Here is a 20,002-nt window from a genome sequence, read left to right as displayed (position 1 = left end):
AGAGCTTATAGCCATTCCTTGCACTGCTCCAGTTGTGACAGGCATCCCACCACATTTCCATGATGGCAGCTATGTCACAGCTGTCCTGCTGCACAATGGCTTCTAGTTTCTCCTGTCTGTTGCCCATGCTGAATGCATTGGCAGGGCTATTGATTTCACCCCTGACATGGGCATGCCACCCCTAGGCTCATCTCCAGTGAGCTTGGGTTTTATCCTCTTCTCCTTATAAATGTAATTTAAAGCCCTATCAGCAACCTTCTCCATCTGACACATGAGAATCCTTCTCTTCTTTTGAGACAGCTGAACTGTCTCTGTCCCCAGCAGGCCCAGTGCTGCATGGGTGTTCCCATGATCAGAGAAACCATAATTCCACTAGTGACACCAGCCCCTGAGCCACATGTGTGTCAGTTGTGTTTTACTGTGCCTTTCAGTGTTTGCTGCAGTCTTCCCTGATACTGAAGGTACTGAAGAAAACACCACCTGTGCTCCTGATCCTTCAACCAATCACCCCAGTGCCTTGAAGTCCTTTCTAATTCCTTTTGTACTTCTGTTCTTGACTTTATCACTTCCAACCTGTATGACCAGTAATGGAAAATAATCAGAGGGCTGTACCAGACTAGGAAGTTTCCCAGCAACATCTCAGACCTGGGCTCCATGGGGGCAGCAGGCTTCCCTGTGGGGATGGATCTGGTTGCCATATTAGGCCCTCTGTTCCCTGCAGAAGGGAATCACCTACAGCAATTAATCTCCCTTTTTTTTCTTAACATGAGTAGTCCTAATGTATGTTTCTAAACAGAAGGATGAAATGTTCCATGAAACTGCCTGGATCCAAGAGTTGTGACTGAAAAAAGTTGAGAGAAAAAAGGTATAGGGATTTCTAGATGGGCTTTGTATACAACAGACCCCCTTTTGCAGTTGTTTATGTGTGTGTGAACTTTATACTATATATAGTGCTTCAAGGGAGTCAACACTAAGTGTGTATACTCTACTACCTTCTGCTAGGGGATGTTAGAAAAGATACAGAATACAGTGCTAACCAGGTTGGAAAAGACTTTGAGGTTATTGAGTGCAACCTATCACCCAACACCATCTGGTCAACTAAACCATAGTACTAAGTGTCTCATCTAATCTGTTTTTAAACACTTCCAGTGATGGTGACTCCACCACCTCCCTGGGCAGCCCATTGCAATGGCCAATCACTCTTTCTGTGAAGAATTTCTTCCTAACAGCCATCCTAAACCTCCCCTGGCGCAGCTTGAGACTGTGTCCTCTTGTTCTGTCACAGGTGCAACAGACCAACCCTCCACCTGGCTGCAACCACCCTTCAGGTAGTTGTAGATCTGTGAACACAGAACAGCATACTGAAGAATCATTTTTTTTTTTTATTCAGGCATCCTTGCTCCATCAAACAGTTGTGTAATTTTCAGTGTGTGACTGAGCACGTGCAGGAAAATTCTGCTTGATACAGAGCACTTCCCTAAAACCCTACATCTGATTCATTGCTACTGTGAGTGTGAAAATATAATTTATTGGCAAGATACTGCTGTGTTTTTGTGTATGCCTAAGGTATGATTGTATGAGCTTTGGCAAGTACACTTAATTTTAAATGGCTCAACTCTATGAGGCCAGACCTCCTAAATAAAGCAATCTGTATTTGCTGTGCTGAGCTACCTACAGTTGAATACAAGTGAGATAGTCATATATGGTTTTAAAGTATCTGCAGTTACTGACTGCTTGAAGTCCCTCTGCACTGTGGCATGTGGCAGTCTAGCGTGGAATGGCACAGAGGTTATATGGATGTGGCTGCAGTATTGCACCCAAAATGTACTCAGAATTGATTTCCTTCACTCCCTCGGGGAGCTGGAAGGTGAATGCCCGAAGGAGGTTGGTGAAGAAGATGAACAGTTCAACTCGTGCCATCTGTTCCCCCAAACACACACGGTGCCCTGCAGAAGGAAGGGAGAAAGAGTTAGTTGTAAAAAACCCCTAGGTTCTGAGAAAGAGCTTCAAGCAAAATTCTACTGAGTTTCGTAAGTTCTGTTAATGTAAGGTAATTGTTCCCTGTGTCCTTCTGTAAGATGCCTTTGGAGGTGAGAGGAAACATACATTTATTTATTTATTTGAAATGGGGAAACTATCCATCTCTAATTATATCAACTGTTTGGGTTTGGTGTGTTAGCTTCTGGTTTTTATTTTCTCCTTGGAACATGAGATTCTCCTTTTCCATGTTTTTTTTCTTCTTGCTCTGTGAGAACCATGAATGGCTTCTCAGTTATGGCAGGTTTTAAAAGGCTTCATTTACTTCAGTCTCTTATCTTTGGTTGCTGAGGAGGGAGGACTGGAGCACTGTGGGATGCAGTTCTGAAGATAAGTAGAAGGGTGTAATCAGGCTTTCTTCAACAGAAGTTAAGGTGGCTCTATTAGGTCCTTATTGCTGCCTGTCTTGTGACACTGTTGAGGAGCAGATATGTAAGTCAAGGGAATGCAAGAGGTATGTGCAGTGCTGGACAGACTCACTGATTCATTTTGGCACATTGTTTTCACAGTGTTTAGCAGGATATCTATAAATTCCAGACTAAAACATGGAGAAATATATTATATTCAGGATATATAAATGCTCAGGTTATATAAACAGAGAACAACCAAAGCAAGCTAAAAAACCAATTCCTGTGGCAGATTGAAATGGTAGCCTAAATTAGTGTCTTAGAATCATAGAATTGTCAGGGTTGGAAGGGACTCTAAGGATCATGTAGTTCTAAACCCCTTGTCATAGGCAGGGACATCTCATACTAGATCAGGTTACTCAAAGCCCCATCCAGCCTGGCCTTAAAAAACTCCAGGGATGGGGCTTCTACCACCTCCCTGGGCAACCTGTTCCAGTGCCTCACCACCCTCATGGTGAAGAACTTCTTCCTAACATCCAACCTAAATCTACCCACTTGTAGTTTTGCTCCATTTCTCCTAGTCCTTGTCATCCTAAAAAGGCCCTCCCCAGCTTTCTTGTAGGCCCTCTTCAGATACTGGAAAGCCATAATAAGGTCTCTTTGGAGCCTTCTCCTCCCCAGACTGAATAGTCCCAACTCTCTCAGTCTGTCTCTCTCGATACATGCGAACCAGTGGACGTTTGGTGAGTAAAGGGTGCAAGATGCTTGAGTACCTGTTCTGCAAATACAGTTTTAAGATTTACAGGCAATTTGGGCAAAGGGTTTTAAAAATCTGAAATGACTATGTTTAATCTGACTGCTTTGCACATTATTTAGTACACTATTTGCTTTTTGTCTGCAGCAAATGGGGAGTAGTATAGTGTGTCACAGCAACATAACCCCCCCTTAGTATTTTTAGTGTTTAATTTTGTTATATTAATTCTCAGTAAATGATGCCAGCTTCCTGTTTTGTGCTGCTTTTCTTACTCTATTTACTGGAGAAACAGCCTAGAAAAGCTCTTGGATATATGTTTTAGAGTGCTTTTCACCTTTTTGTTTTCGTTCTCCTCTCCCATGTCTTTGTATTGCTGCAGTTTGCTTTGTAAACTAAGTAGGTTGCACGTTGTGATATGCTTTTGAGAAGTCAGAAATTTGTTTTGGTTACTGAGGAATATTCTGTTGTAAAGACTGGATTTTACTAGTTTTCCAGAGCTAAGAAAGAGCTTGGTGCTAGACTACTACTGTTAGGATTTGTGAGGCTGAGGTTTGGTTTCCTGCTGTGTCACCGATTTTGACAGATCCTTTTGAGAATAGAATAGAATGAACCAGGTTGGAAGAGACCTTCAAGATCATCCTGTCCAACCTATCATCCAGCACCATCTAATCAACTAAACCATGCAACCAAGCACCCTATCAAGTCTCCTTCTAAACACCTCCAATGATGGTGACTCCACTACCTCCCCAGACAGCCCATTCCAATGGGCAATCACTGTCTCTGTGCAGAATTTCTTCCTAACATTCAACCTAAACCTCCCCTGGTGCAGCTTGAGACTGTGTCCTCATGTTCTGGTGCTGGTTGCCTGGGAGAAGAGACCAACCCCCACCTGACTACAACCTCCCTTCAGGTAGTTGTAGAGAGCAATAAGGTCTGCCCTGAGCCTCCTCTTCTGCAGGCTAAGCAACGCCAGCTCCCTCAGCCTCTCCTCATAGGGCTTGTGTTCCAAACCCCTCCCCAGCTTTGTTGCCCTTCTCTGGACACCTTCCAGCATCTTTCCTAAACTGAGGGGCCCAGAACTGGACACAGTACTCAAGGTGTGGCCTAACCAGTGCAGTGTACAGGGGCAGAATGACCTCCCTGCTCCTGCTGGCCACATTGTTCCTGATACGGGTCAGGAGAAATCACTTTTGTCTTTGCATCCCCTGTTTGTAAGGTGAGAATAAATTGATTTTCTGGTTTAAGGGTGTTAATGGGAGTTAATGCACTAGGGACTAAGGAGCTCAGATGCCATACATACACCAAGGAGATAGCATTATGTCTCTTATCTTTACTAATCCTTTGTTTGATTGTATGAACACTAGAAAATGCAAGACAATATTTGTGGCTCTTGCAGTAGAACACCTGACTAAATCTTGGTGTCAATCATGTTTTTATAAAAGCATGTTTAAAAAGTTTTAGAACCTAGAAAACATGGGTTTTTAAAGCTTTGCTGCAAGACACAGCAAACAGGAATATTCAGTATCAGAGCATTACCTGCTGAGAAGGGTAAGAATGCATCTTTGTTTACAAAGTTGCCATCCAAATCAAGGAAATGGTTTGGGTTGAACTTCCATGGGGTCTCCCAGTGCTCAGAGTCGTAGACAACAGAGTGCAGATTGGGCAATATGAGTGTGCCCTGCAAGAGGAAGCAGATGTTGTATTTTCCATGTATGACTGATTCTGGTTTTTGGACTTCTCTCTGATAGATAATATACCATCCTATGTCTGCAACCCAGTGTTTGGATTCAATTTGTTCTTTATCTGTGCACAGGCATAATAAACCCTGGTATCGTCTGTTCATCACAAAACATTTGCCTTTGTCTAAGTTATCTTCTGCCAGGACTACTGAAGTATCTTCATGTCTAAGCTAGAGTGGAGCATGGATTGTTTCATGCATTTACCAGGCTAATCATAACACCTTTTATTGTTGTGCACATCACTGGACCTTTCGATTCATTTGGGATGTTTATCCATGCTGATGTGACTGTCAGATCTCTCACTGTACTAAGCTGCCATCATCTTAAGTGTGTAGGGTTGGGGGGGTTCTTTTTGTGTGTGTGTGTGTTTTGTCAGGACTGACTATAGGCTGCTCTAAGCTGTCCCTTTACATTTGAAAGTTAGCTGCCTTGACATTCACTAAACCTCATTTCTTTATAATGACTTAAAAAACATGTTCTACTGATGCCCAGACATCTTCCCTATTTGACTGGTAGGAATAAAACCTAGTTTTGCTTATGTTTGTTTGCTACTTGTGCTGTTAACCTTTCCCAAGCTTTCTTTTGCATCTGGTACTGTAGACTTAACCCTGATTCAGAGCACTCAGCTTTGCTTTGTGTCTGGGACTTGCTGTCCCATGCAAAGCTAGGAACCGTAGAAGCTAATGTGATACAAATCACTGAATCACACACTAAATATTAATAGCTCAAAGCTTTAAGAGGCATGGAGGTCTACTCTGTACCTTTTTAATGTGAAACCCCAGCAAAGTTGTGTTCCTCACACACTGTCGAGGGACCCCAACAGAAGTGACATTGCTGTACCGCAAAGCCTCATGAATCACAGCGTTTGTGTACGGCAGATGTTTGCGGTCTTCATAGCTGATGAGATGGGAGGGTTCCAGAACAGCCTCTATCTCTCTTTGAACCTTTTCTGCAGAAAAATGAAAATAGTTTAACTTCCCCCCCACCCCCCCATTATTCAGCAGATTTTTGTATGAGTAGGACCCTAGGACTGGGTTAATGAAAAAACCTGATGCTTCTATGAAACACCTTGGTGTGTGGTTTGACTGCTGTGCTGGTTGTGGTTGATCAAAAAAGAGCATGTCCCCAAAGCACAAGGTGGTCTCTCATTTAAGATAAAAAGATTAAAATTTGAAATGACTATTGTAACTCCTGTTGTGTTTATAACTACATAAATACACATCAGACCAGGTATCTCTTTAAAGCTTTTCCTCTTTGAAGGTTAGGAAGAATCTAGGCTGCATATGAAATGTCTTCAGTTTGTTGTTCTGTCCTTGCCATCTCTTTCCAGTGAGATAAAACAGTGGGTGCTCCTCATTTCTGTTAGTGTAGCTTCTTAGTGAACTGGTGGGGAAGCACATGTTGGTGTCATTTATTAGGCTTTCATTTTCTAGATCTCAATTGTTGATATACCACCATTCATAGTAATTCTTAAGGGCTGCTTTGATGTATTGCAAGTGGCTGAGGCAATGCTTACTCAATACTTACACTTTGGTGATATTCATTACAGAATCACAGACAGAACTGCAGAATGTTAGGGACTGGAAGGGACCTCAAAAGATCATCCAGTCCAAGCCCCAGTTATGATGCAATGTTGAATGTGGTTCTCTCTGATAATGCTTTAGCTCACCTTGTATTTCTGGGTGTTGTACCATATACAGCAGTGCCCAGAGAAGGGTGGTACTTGTCGTTTCTGTCCCTCCCAGCAAGAGATCAACCACAGTCTGAACCATGTTGTCTTTATTAAATGTAGAAGTAGGATCATCTTTGGTCTGTAGGGTTATAGTCACAAGAAGACTATGAGAGGAATAATTTGAGACATTTCATCAGTCAGGTAGAAATTGTCATCGTTTGGTGAAAACAGTGAGCTGCCCACCAGGACAAAAATCTTCAGTGCTAAACAAATGAAGTATGCATATGTCAGTTCTTGAACAGCAAGTGTTTGTGGTAGGCACTGAGGCCAAGGAGGCGACAGTGTGGTAAGCATATACTTACTTTTGTTATTTGAGCCAGGTAGAAGTCAATGAGATCTTGTGGATCATCTGTGTTCTTTCTTTCATGAGTCTGGACCTCCTTCATGACTAAATTGTGCATGAAGTCATTGTATGCAAACACTTTCTGATGAGGTCCTGGGAGATGGTGCATAAGTGATGGGAAAGCATCATACATCTGTGATTTTAAACAAAAAGGAAGAACAATGAGCTCCTTGAAATTGAGAACCAGTTCTGACTTCCTGATAACTTTAAGGCACTGCAACACATGGGCCCCTACTGAGAATGAGAGACAGTAGGCACAAGTCAGAACAGGGGAAATTCTGGCCAGATGTGAGAAAAAGTTAGTTATTTATTTACTTTGTTTTTTGTCTTTTCTTGTCTTTTGTCTTGTTCTCTTCTCTGTGGGGTTCAGTGGGGTTTTGGGTTGGTTTGTTTTAGTTCTGCTTGGTTTTGGTTTTGGTTTTTTTTGTGTGTTTTGGCTTTTTTGTTTGTGTTGTTTTTACTGTTAAAAAATAATTTCATTTTTACTAGGAGAGGGATTAAATACTGGGGAGAGGGTTTGGCAGAAAGTCTCTGTGAAATCTTCATTTTTGGAGACTTGAAGACTTGACTAGACCAGTCCCTATAGAACCTGATCTAATTTGGCCTGCTTTGAGTGTGGATGCAGAGGTACCTTCCAATGTCAGTTGTTCTACTTTTCTAAGAGAGATTATGAACATGGCCCTCTAAGTGAACTAGTTCTGAGGATAACTGACTTGATATTTATTAATGAGCTATTAGTAATACAGAGCAGACCTAAACAGTTATAATCATGTTGAAGGTCAATATTTACTAATCACACTTTGTATGCTTAATAGAGGGGTTGAAGACTGAAAAGACATGGCAGCTGACTTGACCTCTCAGTCTTACAAAGCTTTCCTCCAGGAAGAAACTGGTGTGTGTATTTGTTCAGGGATTTTTTTCCCCCCCCTCTCATTTCTTTGAATTTTGTGTTTAGTGAATGAATTTCAGTCTCCAGGACTGCTGACAGAACCTTTGTTTTATTTATGGCCTGTGATTAGGAATCTATTAGCCAGAGCAGACTTCCTCCTCTTCAGGTGACCGAAATGTCAGCGCTGTGCAATGCATGGTATCAGATCACAGGAGAATGATAATATTTTAGGGTTTTAATGCATACTTAGTAATGCAACAGTCTTCTGCAAATGGGTAAATTGGAGTGAGGGCTGAATCTGGCTTTCAAGCAGGAGATTTTCTCAACCTTTATTCTTACTCATAATTTTAAAGGCATCTCTGCATGGAAGTGTTAGAGAAGCTGATGGTGTCACAGAATGCCAGTGCACCGAAGTATTGACAATGCAAGCAATAGTTCAGCTTTCAAGACCTAAAAACATTCTTCTAGATATGATGGAGTTGTCACCTGTATCTTATAGGAAGCTCAGAATAACTCAGATGCTGGTGATAATCTGAGCTGCATGAGAAGTAAGATAGCTTGTCAAAAGAAAAGGACTTTGAAGGCTTCATTATGAATTGCACTTCTGTACTCTGCAGACTAAATTTTAAAAGTTGCTTTCATTTTAGGGTTTATGGATCTTGTATACACAGTGCCCTGCAAGTGATTATTCAGTGGAAATACATTATATATTTCAGAAATCTGTGGAAAAACCCTAGGTCATCACAGAATGTGAGGGTCTGGAAGGGACCTCAAAAGATCATCTAGTCCAACCCCCCTGCTGGAGCAGGATCACCTATACCAGGTCACACAGGAATGCATCCAGGTGGGTCTTGAATATCTCCAGAGAGGGAGACTCCACAACTCCCCTGGGCAGCCTGTTCCAGTGTTCTGTCACCCTCACAGTGAGAATTTTTTTCCTTCTGTTTCCATGGAACTTCCTATGCCTCATCTTCCACCCATTGCCCCTTGTCCTGTCATTGGGCATCAGTGAGAAGAGCCTGGCTCCATCCTCTTGGCACTCAGCCTTTACTTATTTATAAACATTAATGAGGTCACCTCTCACTCTCCATTTCTCCAAGCTGAAGAGCCTCAGCTCCCTCAGTCCCTCTTTGTAAGGAAGATGTTCCCCTTCCTTAATCTTTTTTGTGGCTCTGTGCCTGACTCTTTCAGGCAGTTCTCTGAGGTCCTTCTTGAACTGAGGGGCCCAGAACCAGACACAGAACCTCACCAGGGCAGAGTGGAGGGGAGGGATAACCTCTCTCACCCTAGTAACCACAGCCCTTCTAATACATAGAATACATAGAATACATAGAATAAACCAGGTTGGAAGAGACCTTCAAGATCATCGCGTCCAACCCATCAACCAATCCAACACCGCCCAAACAACTAACCCACGGCACCAAGCACCCCGTCAAGTCTTCTCCTAAAAACCTCCAGTGATGGCGACTCCACCACCTCCCCAGGCAGCCCATTCCAATGTGCAATCACTCTTTCTGTATAGAACTTTTTTCTAACATCCAGCCTGAACCTCCCCTGGCGCAGCCTGAGACTGTGTCCTCTTGTTCTGGTACTGCTTGCCTGGGAGAAGAGACCAACATCTGTCTGTCTACAACCTCCCTTTAGGTAGTTGTAGAGAGTAATAAGGTCACCCCTGAGTCTCCTCTTCTCCAGGCTAAGCAACCCCAGCTCCCTCAGCCTCTCCTCGTAGGGCTTATGCACCCCCAAATGTTGTTGACAGAATTTAAATTGTAGGACACACCATTTACTGACATAAGGAAAGAATACAAGCAATAATGAGATGTGCAGGGTAAGTATTTCTTACTGCATTGGCTCACAGAGTAATGACATGGAATGCTTGGAATAATCATCACTAACTTAACTTGCTCGTTGTAATTTGTGAAGCACAAATGAGTTTTAGGGAATATGAACAAGAAAAAAATCAGATTCTTACCCTGCCCCAGATGGTAGCTTGAAAGTAGATCACAAAATAAATGGCTTTGATCAGCTTGTTGAAAGATTCATCATCGCTGGGGAACCGGTGACCGAAAACTACAGCACAGATTATATTTGCGATGGCATGGACAATGGAAGTGTGGGGGTTGAAAGGTTTGCCTGTGAATATAGGAGGTGCCATGAATATTCTGAATAGACTGAGAAAAATTAAGAGGAAGGTGTGTTTTTTAAGGCTAGAAGTCATAGTAGTTCAGAGTGTGTTAGATTAGAGCAGCAGATACGCTTAACACGAGTAAACTCTAATACAAATTACCTGGCTGGATTCTATGTGCATGGAATCTGTGTTTTCAATCTACTTTTTACTCTTGTAAAATACAGCAATTATTGGTTTTGAAGAGAAAAACCTTAGGTCTCTTTTGCCTTCTCTGACTTGTGCTCCATGGTTGTGTGAAAACATAAGCAGCTAATTAGAATAGAATAGAATAGAATAGAATGAACGAACCAGGTTGGAAGAGACCTTTGAGATCATAGAGTCCAACCTATCATCCAACACTACCTAATCAACTAAACCATGGCACCAAGCTCCCCATCTAGTCTCTTCCTAAACACCTCCAGTGATGGTGACTCCACCACCTCCCTGGGCAGCCCATTCCAATGGCCAATCTCTCCTTCTATGAAGAACTTCTTCCTACCATCCAGCCTAAACCTCCACTGTCACAGCTTGAGACTGTGTCCTCTTGTTCTGTTGGTGCTTGCCTGGGAGAAGAGACCAACCCCCACCTGTCTACAACCTCTCCTTAGGTAGTTGTGGAGAGCAATAAGGTCTGCCCTGAGCCTCCTTTTCTCCAGGCTAAGCAACGCCAGCTTCCTCAGCATCTCCTCATAGGGTTTGTGCTCCAAACCAGGTTTGGCAATTAAGAACCAAAAGAAACTCTTCCTTGCCTCTAACCAGAAAGAAAACCCCACACCCTAAAATTTCAATTTCTTAGACATGTTGAAATGACATGTCTCCTTTTGATTTTCAAGTACATCTTAACAATTCAGCTATATAGATAATTTCTTTTTCCCCCACAGACAGAAAAGACACAACTCCCACAGTGCTTATTTTGCAGGATGGAAAATGGTTCTCTTTAAAAATGGTTAAAGTGAACAGAGGCTAAATCTAGAAAAAATTAAGTACACATTTCAATGTCAAGGACAACCCGGGAAATATACTGCTGTGGAAAATGGTGGATTATACATCCTGACTTTAGTCCAAGATTTGTAGGTCTTCTTGGAAAGCATAACTACAATTACCGAGTTTTAAACTGAGGAAGGGTTGCATGCATGGAAGGCAAAGATTTGGGCTGTGTGGGGATTTAGAGTTGGTGGTTGGTTTGTCTTGTATTTTAAAGGCCTGTGAGTATGTTGCTGCCAGAGGAGAGAAGGGCCATTTTGCTGTGAGAAGCGCAAGGAGAGCTGGAGAGAGACCTGAGGCAACTCCTTTCTGTTCTCCCATCAGTGTGGAACACGATGTGGGTGAGGGATTTGGCTGGTCAGAATATTTATATTTAATTGCTTTGTTTTGGCATCTTGCTAAAATTCTGCTGGTTTCTATTTCATCCAAACCTCAAAAAGAAGTTTATTGGACAACTGAATGATGCATTCCTTGTGTTGGGGTTCGTTCTTTGCCAAATCCTAAAGGCCTGCTGTCCTAGAATGACTTGCAGCAGGTCACAAGTTGTGTATTTTATGGAGAGGAACGTAGGGTTTCTCTTATACTCCTTGAATGTAAGAATTGTTACCAGCTGTCCCCAAGACTGTTGATAATGAAAATTTTTTGTGCTATCCTTATTAAAAATAAAACACAACAATTTTTGTATTGGCCACTTTGCAGACAAAACATTTTTTTTTTTGCAAAGAATGCAATTAAGAAGCCAGTAAATGTTCCACTAATACAGAAAATATCTATATTGCTTGGTAAAATGTGTTGGGAAGCTTTTTCTTCCCTAATCAACTGCATTTCAGGAAAAAAACCTTTCAAGTGTTATTCTTCTAGTGAATTTACCTTTTGTGTCTGCAAAGATCTTCACAAGGTGACAGGCTTCTGTTTGAATTTGATGCTCCAAATTGTTCTTACCGAGTGCCAGGCTTCTTATCACTGTCATGCCGAAGCGTCTCTGTTGCTTCCATGTGTGCCCACTTGTCAGAAAAATCCCTGAAGAACACAGCAACATGTATTTTGTTACTGAGAAGGGAAATCATTTTACTGCAGGGGGCAAAATTTGATTTAGATTAGGATATATTTCAATAAAAAAGGAATATGCCTAGATTTCAGATACTGACTTTTGGTCTCTGACATAGATTATTATTATGATTCCTAGCTCTACAGCTGCTTAGAAATGTGGCCCTGGACGCTGAGTTTTGGCAGGTTTTGGTAAGGACAAGCCAGAGTTGTGTGTAGATGCCCTGAACATCTAGATGTTGTACATCCAGATCTACATCTTGAACATGTACATGTTTTAATTGTATATGTTTTAAATGTTTTACTTGTACTGTTTTAAAGTGATACAACTGAAGGGCAACTCCTCTAGGAATATATTCCTTTAAATCTACTTAAAAGAAGAAGGAAAAGTCAATAGCATGCTTTGTAAGAGGAGAAAGTTTTGGGGTTTGCTTTTCTTAACATGTCTCAAGCTGCACCAGGGGAGGTTTAGGCTGGATGCTAGGAAGAAATTCTTCACAGAAAGAGTGATTTGCCCTTGGAATGGGCTGCCCAGGGAGGTGGTGGAGTCACCATCACTGGAGGTGTTTAAAAAGAGACTGGATGGGGCACTTGGTGCCATGGTTTAGTTGATTAGATAGTGTTGGATGATAGGTTGGACTTGATGATCTCAAAGATCTTTTCCAACCTGGTCTGGTCTGGTCTATTCTATTCTATGCATGGAACCCTTTTGCTGAGTAAGCCCAGTTACATACTTGTGTAGCAGTACCCCATGCGTGTGTCATATATAGGAAAGCCTCTTTCTTCTTTATTGCCTTATTCATGTTTCAGTATTGTTACATCTTGTACCTTTCTCACCCATCATATCCCTGTAGAATGGGGTGAGAGGTCTTCCAGAAACTTCCTCTGAATGGGTGACAATGCCATCTTTTACTGCTCTGTATCCATTGAGTACAACCACAGGTGTCTGTCCCATCCACAACGTGAAGACATTGCCATAGATGTTGGTTAACTGAGGAGTTAATGACAGCAAATTATAAATGTAAACCCAGGAATGCATTCACTTAAATACTAATTTAAAGAGTTTTCTGTAGTTATAACTAAACCTGTTTGCCAACATCCAAATGGATTACAGGTTTCAAAAACATCTAGCCTTGTAACATCTAGCCTGGAACTAGATGATCCTCGTGGTCCCTTCCAACCCTGACTGATACTTGTGTTGCAAAGTGCTTTGGGAACAGAAGGTGATAACACTTTATGGAATAGATACTAAAGGCACCTCTAAGAAGACCACCTCTGAAAATTTCACACAAGGAGAAATAGAGATCTGCTCTGTGAGCTCAGAGTCAAGAAGGAATGAATGCAGGCAAAACCCCAGAGCTTTTCTGTTTGGTTTGGTGGTTGTGGGGTTTTTTGTTGTTGTTTGTTTGGTTTTTAATTATGAATTAACCAATATTATCACATTTTCTTGCCTCTACTGAAGAAAGCAAAGAAATGCCCTTCCCTTTTTTATATGATTTTTATTCTTCTCTACTGTCTTTCCTCAGGTCATGTGGAGATTTTCCTTTAAGAAACTTGCTTAAAACTGTTTTAATTGTCTTTAATAGTTTTAATTGGTTTGTAAGGGAATCATGTTGTGAACATAACAGCAATCAATATTCCCTGCTCTGGTTTAGTAATAATTTCTTCACTGAAAGCAATAAATCTTGTTGCTGCACAAATAAGAACAAAACCCAGAGTCGGTTTAGACTATATGTTCAGTCTTCTGATAGAGATTGCTCCCCTTGTGGCCTGGAGATGTCAGGCATAGGAGGTATAGGGCTAGCCACCAACACAGAAGTGGAGAGTGAAACTGTCAGTGGAGTATCATAATATTGACAGTGCATGTGATAGTGTTATGCAGGATGTTACTGTATCCAAAAGAGAAAGAAAACAGCAAGGAGCAAGGCAGTTCATTTCTCAGAAGTGTTTTTCATAATGCAAGGTCCCTGGATTATTTGAAATGGGCTGATTATCTAGTTTGATGCTAAAAGCAATAATTCCAAGTTTAGGCTGTTCCTGTGCAATGTACAGCTTCAGATAAAATACATCCAGACTGATTTTCAGCCACAAGGATAAAGAAATACCTTAGTGAGAGTTTCTCGGCGAAGTTTGAAGTCCAGAAGCCACAAATTTCCAATGATGGGGAGAGGAACTGGTCCTGGAGGGAGCTGGGTACGGATCCATTGCAGCTTCAGGAACTGGAAAATCAGGAGACATACTGCTAGAGCTACAAGACACTCAGCAATCCACAACATATCAAAAGTTTAGCTTCTACAGGTCTGGGGTGTATTTTTTTTTGGCATATGACTTCTGAAAGGTCAGAGCTGTGCAGAGGAGTTTGCTTCTATTGAAGTCAAACTCATTCTAAAGATTGTGTGTCTGCTTTAGCCATCTCTCTGTCTCTGCCAATCTACAATTTTCCCAAGCTGAAGTCCTTAGAAAACTGAGCTATGTGATCCCTTGCTGTTAGCCAAGCCACACCTATTCTCTTTTCTCCTCTGTAATTGGGATCTTTTTTCCCCCCCCTCCACTTAAATATTTGTTTCCTTCTTAGTCTTCATACTGGTCCAGTTCTGGGCCCCTCAGTTTAGGAGGGATGTTGACTTGCTGGAGCGTGTCCAGAGAAGGGCAACAAAGTTGGTGAGGGCCTTGGAACACAAGCCCTACGAGGAGAGACTGAGGGAGCTGGGGTTGCTTAGCCTGGAGAAGAGAAGCCTCAGGGGTGACCTTATTGCTCTCTACAACTACCTGAAGGGAGGTTGTAGACAGGTAGTGGTTGGTCTCTTCTCCCAGGCGGCCAGTACCAGAACAAGAGGACACAGTCTCAGGCTGCACCAGGGGAGGTTTAGGCTGGAGGTTAGGAGGAAGTTTTACACAGAGAGAGTGATTGCCCATTGGAATGGGCTGCCCGAGGAGGTGGTGGAGTCACCATCACTGGAGGTGTTCAGGAGGAGACTTGATAGGGTGCTTGGTTGCATGGTTTAGTTGGTTGGGTGGTGTTGGATGATGGGTTGGACAGGATGATCTTGAAGGTCTCTTCCAACCTGGTTTGTTCTATTCTATTCTATTCTATTCTATTCTATTCTATTCTATTCTATTCTATTCTATTCTATTCTATTCTATATTTTATTGTTATCATTCATTTAGGAAAGGTTTTCAGACCTCCTCTTCCATTTTCTCCGCTGCTGGGGATGGCAAAATTTGTTTTCTCATAAAGCTACTTACACTCCTTGCTTTTTCAGCCCCTAGGCAATGTAGACATTGGAGATCTTGCTGATTTAGAAGTGCCAAAGCAAGCTGCAGTAATGAGATGGATGGAGGTGACTGAAGGATGCCTCTGTCCGCTAAGTGAATTGTCAGGAATGATCTCGTTTGGAATTTAGGAGCCAAAGGAAAGAAAATGTTTGCCCCTCAAAGGTATGTGAGATTTCCCAGGTTCAGTCATTTTAACATCTATGGTACCAAATATGGTCCTAAATATGATTTATTCTTTTTTAGCTGAACCCAAGCCTTAGCTACAGCAGTTTACATCCCTTGCACTGTGGCTGTGAACCAGCTTGCTTTATTGCTTGATTATTTGGTGCCCTGTGGATCTCTGCATGAAGCTTTATTTCGTATAGTTTGGTGTGGGTTGTTTGTGGGGTTTTTTCTTTGCTTTTTTTAATTAGCTGATACATTTCTTGATCAAATTGTTGAAAAATCCACTGTACTCAATGAATGTTACAATGTGTCTTCAAGGAAGTGTAGGAGATTAAGGGACTCCATGCAATTGTACAAGTTGCCTGCTTTAAAACGCTATCGTGGTTTCTCGCCGAGCAGGCTTGCTGAACTTTCTAGCCTGCAGTTTCCAGCTCAAAACTTCTCAGCAATCTCAGGGTTACTGATGTGTATTATGATCCTGAAATAAAAAAGGTTTAATGGTACCCATGGTCTTCAGCAAGGGAATTCACAGGAGTGAGTTCTTCAAGCATAGAATCATGGAATTGTTTTGGTTGGAAAAGCCCTCTAAGATCACTGAGTCCAGCCATTATTAACTCTACCAAGTCAGGTGCTAAATGGTGTCCCTTAGCACCACAGCTCTACATCTTCTAAACAGCTCCAGGGCTGGTGATTCAACCACCTTCCTGGACAGTCTGTTCCAATGTTTGAGAACCTGTGTTGTAGTGTATCCCCTGTGACTGACCTTGCTGCTTTTGCAGTGACCCTGTCCTTCTGCTCTCTTAGACCTTTGTGCAGGGTCAAACTGGGTCCTTTGGAGCAAGGCTCCCCGCAACGAGAGACTTAGTCTGAGTGTGGCCTTTTGGACACTGTGGGCAATTGTTTTCCTGCTGCTGATTGCTGTGGGTGTGCTGAAGTATGGTGAGGCAAAGTTATTTCAGAAAAGCTTAGGCTGAAGCTTACAAGGAAGGGAAAAGCAAGGAAAGTGTTTTAGAAGACTTCACTATTCCTTATTTTAATATTGCCAGTGCATGTGAGCAGTAGCTCTCCACATAAATCTTCCTTGCTGTCCTCTGACACAAATTCTATTACAAGAGCTCACCAGTCAGGATGACAGATGTTGAGTTTAGTTGCTTCGAACAGATGAGGAAATCTGCTTTTGTAATGAAGGTTTCAGGCCATAGGAGTGGGAAGAAAATGCAACAGTTGCAGAGGACAGGGAAACAGCAGCATCTTCAGAAAGGTGTGAGGTAAGCAAACAGTCGGTGTGGCATAGTGGCTGTGGAAAGGGTTCCTGATTACACCTCTGCCTGAGATGTGTCATCTGTTATGCCATAAATACCAGGGCTTGGATTTTCCCTGCTGCAGAGACAGGCTCAGTGTGTACTAGAAAAAACTGACTGGTTGCATGCTGTGCACATATTGCTTGCCACCACGGTGTTTGCTTGCTGACTGGCTTGATGTCAAACTAAACAGAGCAGACAATTGCTAAGCAGATTATTTTTTTCTTTTTAGTGGAGACACTAATTTGGAGTTCTCAGCTTAGCCTTCCTTCATCCCTTGCACCCTATGGTCTCTCAAGAGCTTCATAACAGGAGCTGTTAATTGCTTGGTGGTGTCAGAATTTCTCTGTGGGAACAACATTACACATACACAGTATGTCCAGGCAAGCGCTGAGAGAGGGAGAGTGCTGCTTAGAGCACAGACCTAGAGTGAACATGAGACTGGGAAATGTGAGCAAAGGAAGTTCCTATGCTCTGTTTCTGTTCAGCTCAGGAAAAGAAAGCTTTGCTTACATACATTATGAATGAGCCAGACAGGTTTTGGCCTCCTGCTGTCATCTGTGTTGTTGGGACCTGAAGATTAATAAGCTGTTAAGGCTGCATAGATAAAGTATTGGAATGAGACTTGGGAGCTTCAAATTCTTTTCCCAGATCTGGTCTTAGCTTGCCTCTGACTCTCAGGAACTTGCATTGTCTCTCTGGGCCTTATCAACCCTGACATTCACTTTTCAAAGCAGCTTTAAGACTGACTAATGAGAGCTGAGAAACGGCTATGGCTGTTTCTGTCCTGTTCTTTCCCTACCCTCTGCATTTTCTTCCCAATGCTATGGCCTGAATCCTTCATTAGAAAATAAGGTTTTCTGAGATGAATGAACCTCTCTATTATCACAGAATTGTTTCAGTTGGAAAAGACCTCCAAGATCATTCAGTCCAACCTTCAACCTAGGACCACCATGGAGATTAAACCATATTCCAAAGTGCCACGTTCACACATTTCTTGAACACCTCCATGGACAGTGACTCCTTTACTTCCTTGGGCAACCTATTCAAAGATTCATAGAATAGTTTGGGTTGGAAGGGACCCTGAAGATCATCTAGTTCCAACACCCCCACCATGGGCAGGGGCACCTTCTGCTAGACTAGGCTGCTCATCCAACCGGGCCTTGAACACCACCAGGGAGGACAAAGGCAACTTGTTCCAGTGTCTCACCACCCTCACTGTGAAGAATTTCTTCCTGATATCCAGTCTGTGTTTACCCTCCTCAAGCTTAAAGCCATTGCCCCTTGTCCTGTCACTGCAAGCCGTTGTACAAAGTCTTCCCCCAGCTTTCTTGCAGGCCCCTTCAGGTGCTGGAAGGCCACTATAAGGTCTCCCCAGAGCCTTATCTTCTCCAGGCTGAGCAGCCCCAACTCTTGCAGCCTGTTCCCACAAGGGAGAAGCTCCAGCCCTCTGATCATCTCTTTTATCTCTATCAGTGAACTCTTGCAGTAGTATTTGTCAGATAAGAATGTTCAAGGCTTGCGTGATAGGTACTGCCTGCATATAACGAAGATACTACAGCAAAGAAAACTGATTTTCCCCAAAACAGCCTGCTTGCAAAAAGCTTCTCTGTAAACACCTGCCTGTACCAGCTAGGTCTTACCATTAATTTATTTGTATTTTGGTGCTTAATTCACAATTTGTGCATGTTAAGTCACGTTCAGGTAAATTCAGTCCTTTCTGCATTGCAATAATTTGTAATATCCCTCACTTTTACTCTTCCTTCTGGTCATAAGGTGCATCATCATCCCAAGTCAAAACCAGGTGGTACATATAGTTGTGGATTTACCAAAGTTTTCTCAACCCAGGACTGTAATTAATGTATCCATTTTCAGGCATATTTCTGACAGTATGGCAGGCTGAGGCAAGGTACATCACTGGCATGCAGTGAGAGCAGGATAAGTAAAAGCTAGAGCCCTGGCTACTAGGGAGAAGAGTGCTCCTTGCATTTTATTTTTACATTGCTTTTTGTTGCTAGTTTTTGAATTGTTGTTATTTTTGTTGTGGTTGTTTGGGTGGGGTTTTTGTTTATTTGGTTGGGTGGGATTTTTTGTTTTTGTTTCTGCAATGCAGTGCTACTTAAGTGAAAGCAATGCAAACCTTGCCCAGGTGTTGTGCTGCTGTGTATCCTCATGGTGTAGGAGCTCCAAAAGTCTTGTGCCCTTCCAGTGCTGCCGCTTTGTGAAGTGCTGTGTAGTCTTGGCAGTGCTCCATGGTCAGCTGCAGAGGAATAGGAGACAAGAATTTCATAGGGTAAACCATAATATGCCAGGTCAGTTACACTCTTCTCACTACGGTGTCAGGAAGAAGTAATGTGCAGACAGTCTTATGTCTGGCACTTGCTAATAAAGGCTGAGTATTTGCAGCTTCAGCACTCTTTTTGACAGTTTTATGGAGCTGTATCTAGTAGCCTAGATGTTGTACTAGGAATGTCAGAAGTCATGGACAAAGCACAAAATTGGAGAGAAGACTTGCTGAAATAGGTGTTAAGAGTTCTATTTCTTCCTGAAACAGTAACCCTGAGTTCCACAAAGCTAGCTGAGAAATGTTCAGCTGGTTGTGCCTTTGGGACTGGAAAGAAGGTAAGAATGCTTACCCCACTGGCATTCTTATTCAGGAAGCAAACCCAGGCCTGAAATATTGAAGAGCTTCTGATTGCTCAAAATTGGAAAAGATAACACCCATTTTTAGCAGTGTGGCAGTGCCCCACAGCTGGCACAGCTCTCTGTTTGGTGGAAGGTGTCCCTGGTGACAGCAGGGAAGTTGAAACTAGATGACCTTTAAGGCCCCAAAATATTCTATGATGATTGTCAGAAGATATTCAGAGAAGTCAGTAACAGTGTGTGTTCCCTCTGATATTAGGAGCTCATCTAAATGCAATTGAAAGAAAAAGCTCAGTATGATGTGTGGGGGTTTGTATTAAAATTTGCTGGAATACCTCTGCTATGAGGATAGGCTGAGGGAGCTGGAGTTGCTCAGCCTAGAGAAGACTCCAGGGGGAGCTTATCACAGTATCACACAGTATCACAGTATAACTGAGGTTGGAAGAGACCCCAAGGATCATCGAGTCCAACCTGTCTCCACAGACCACATGACTAGACCATGGCACCAAGTGCCACGTCCAATCTCCTCTTGAACACCTCCAGGGATGGTGACTCCACCACCTCCCTGGGCAGCCCAT

The 20,002-nt window shown here is 42.5% G+C and overlaps 1 protein-coding gene across 1 annotated transcript; it reads right to left on the bottom strand.

The window, feature by feature from the left end:
- Positions 1 to 1,767: 1,767 nt before the first annotated feature.
- Positions 1,768 to 14,315, bottom strand: LOC104302963 (cytochrome P450 2J5). Its single transcript, XM_009903521.2, has 9 exons — positions 14,145 to 14,315; positions 12,868 to 13,030; positions 11,863 to 12,012; positions 9,814 to 9,974; positions 6,912 to 7,085; positions 6,547 to 6,688; positions 5,639 to 5,826; positions 4,675 to 4,816; positions 1,768 to 1,946 (listed from the first exon to the last, which is right to left on the bottom strand). The coding sequence occupies exons 1-9, from the start codon at positions 14,313 to 14,315 to the stop codon at positions 1,768 to 1,770; spliced, it is 1,470 nt and encodes a 489-aa protein (XP_009901823.2).
- Between the last annotated feature and the right edge of the window lie 5,687 nt (positions 14,316 to 20,002).

Source organism: Dryobates pubescens, chromosome 13 (assembly GCF_014839835.1).
Source record: "Dryobates pubescens isolate bDryPub1 chromosome 13, bDryPub1.pri, whole genome shotgun sequence".
Classification (NCBI taxonomy): Eukaryota; Metazoa; Chordata; class Aves; order Piciformes; family Picidae; genus Dryobates; species Dryobates pubescens.
Note: the sequence above shows the minus strand (reverse complement) of the source record. Positions and strands in the feature narration are given on the sequence as shown.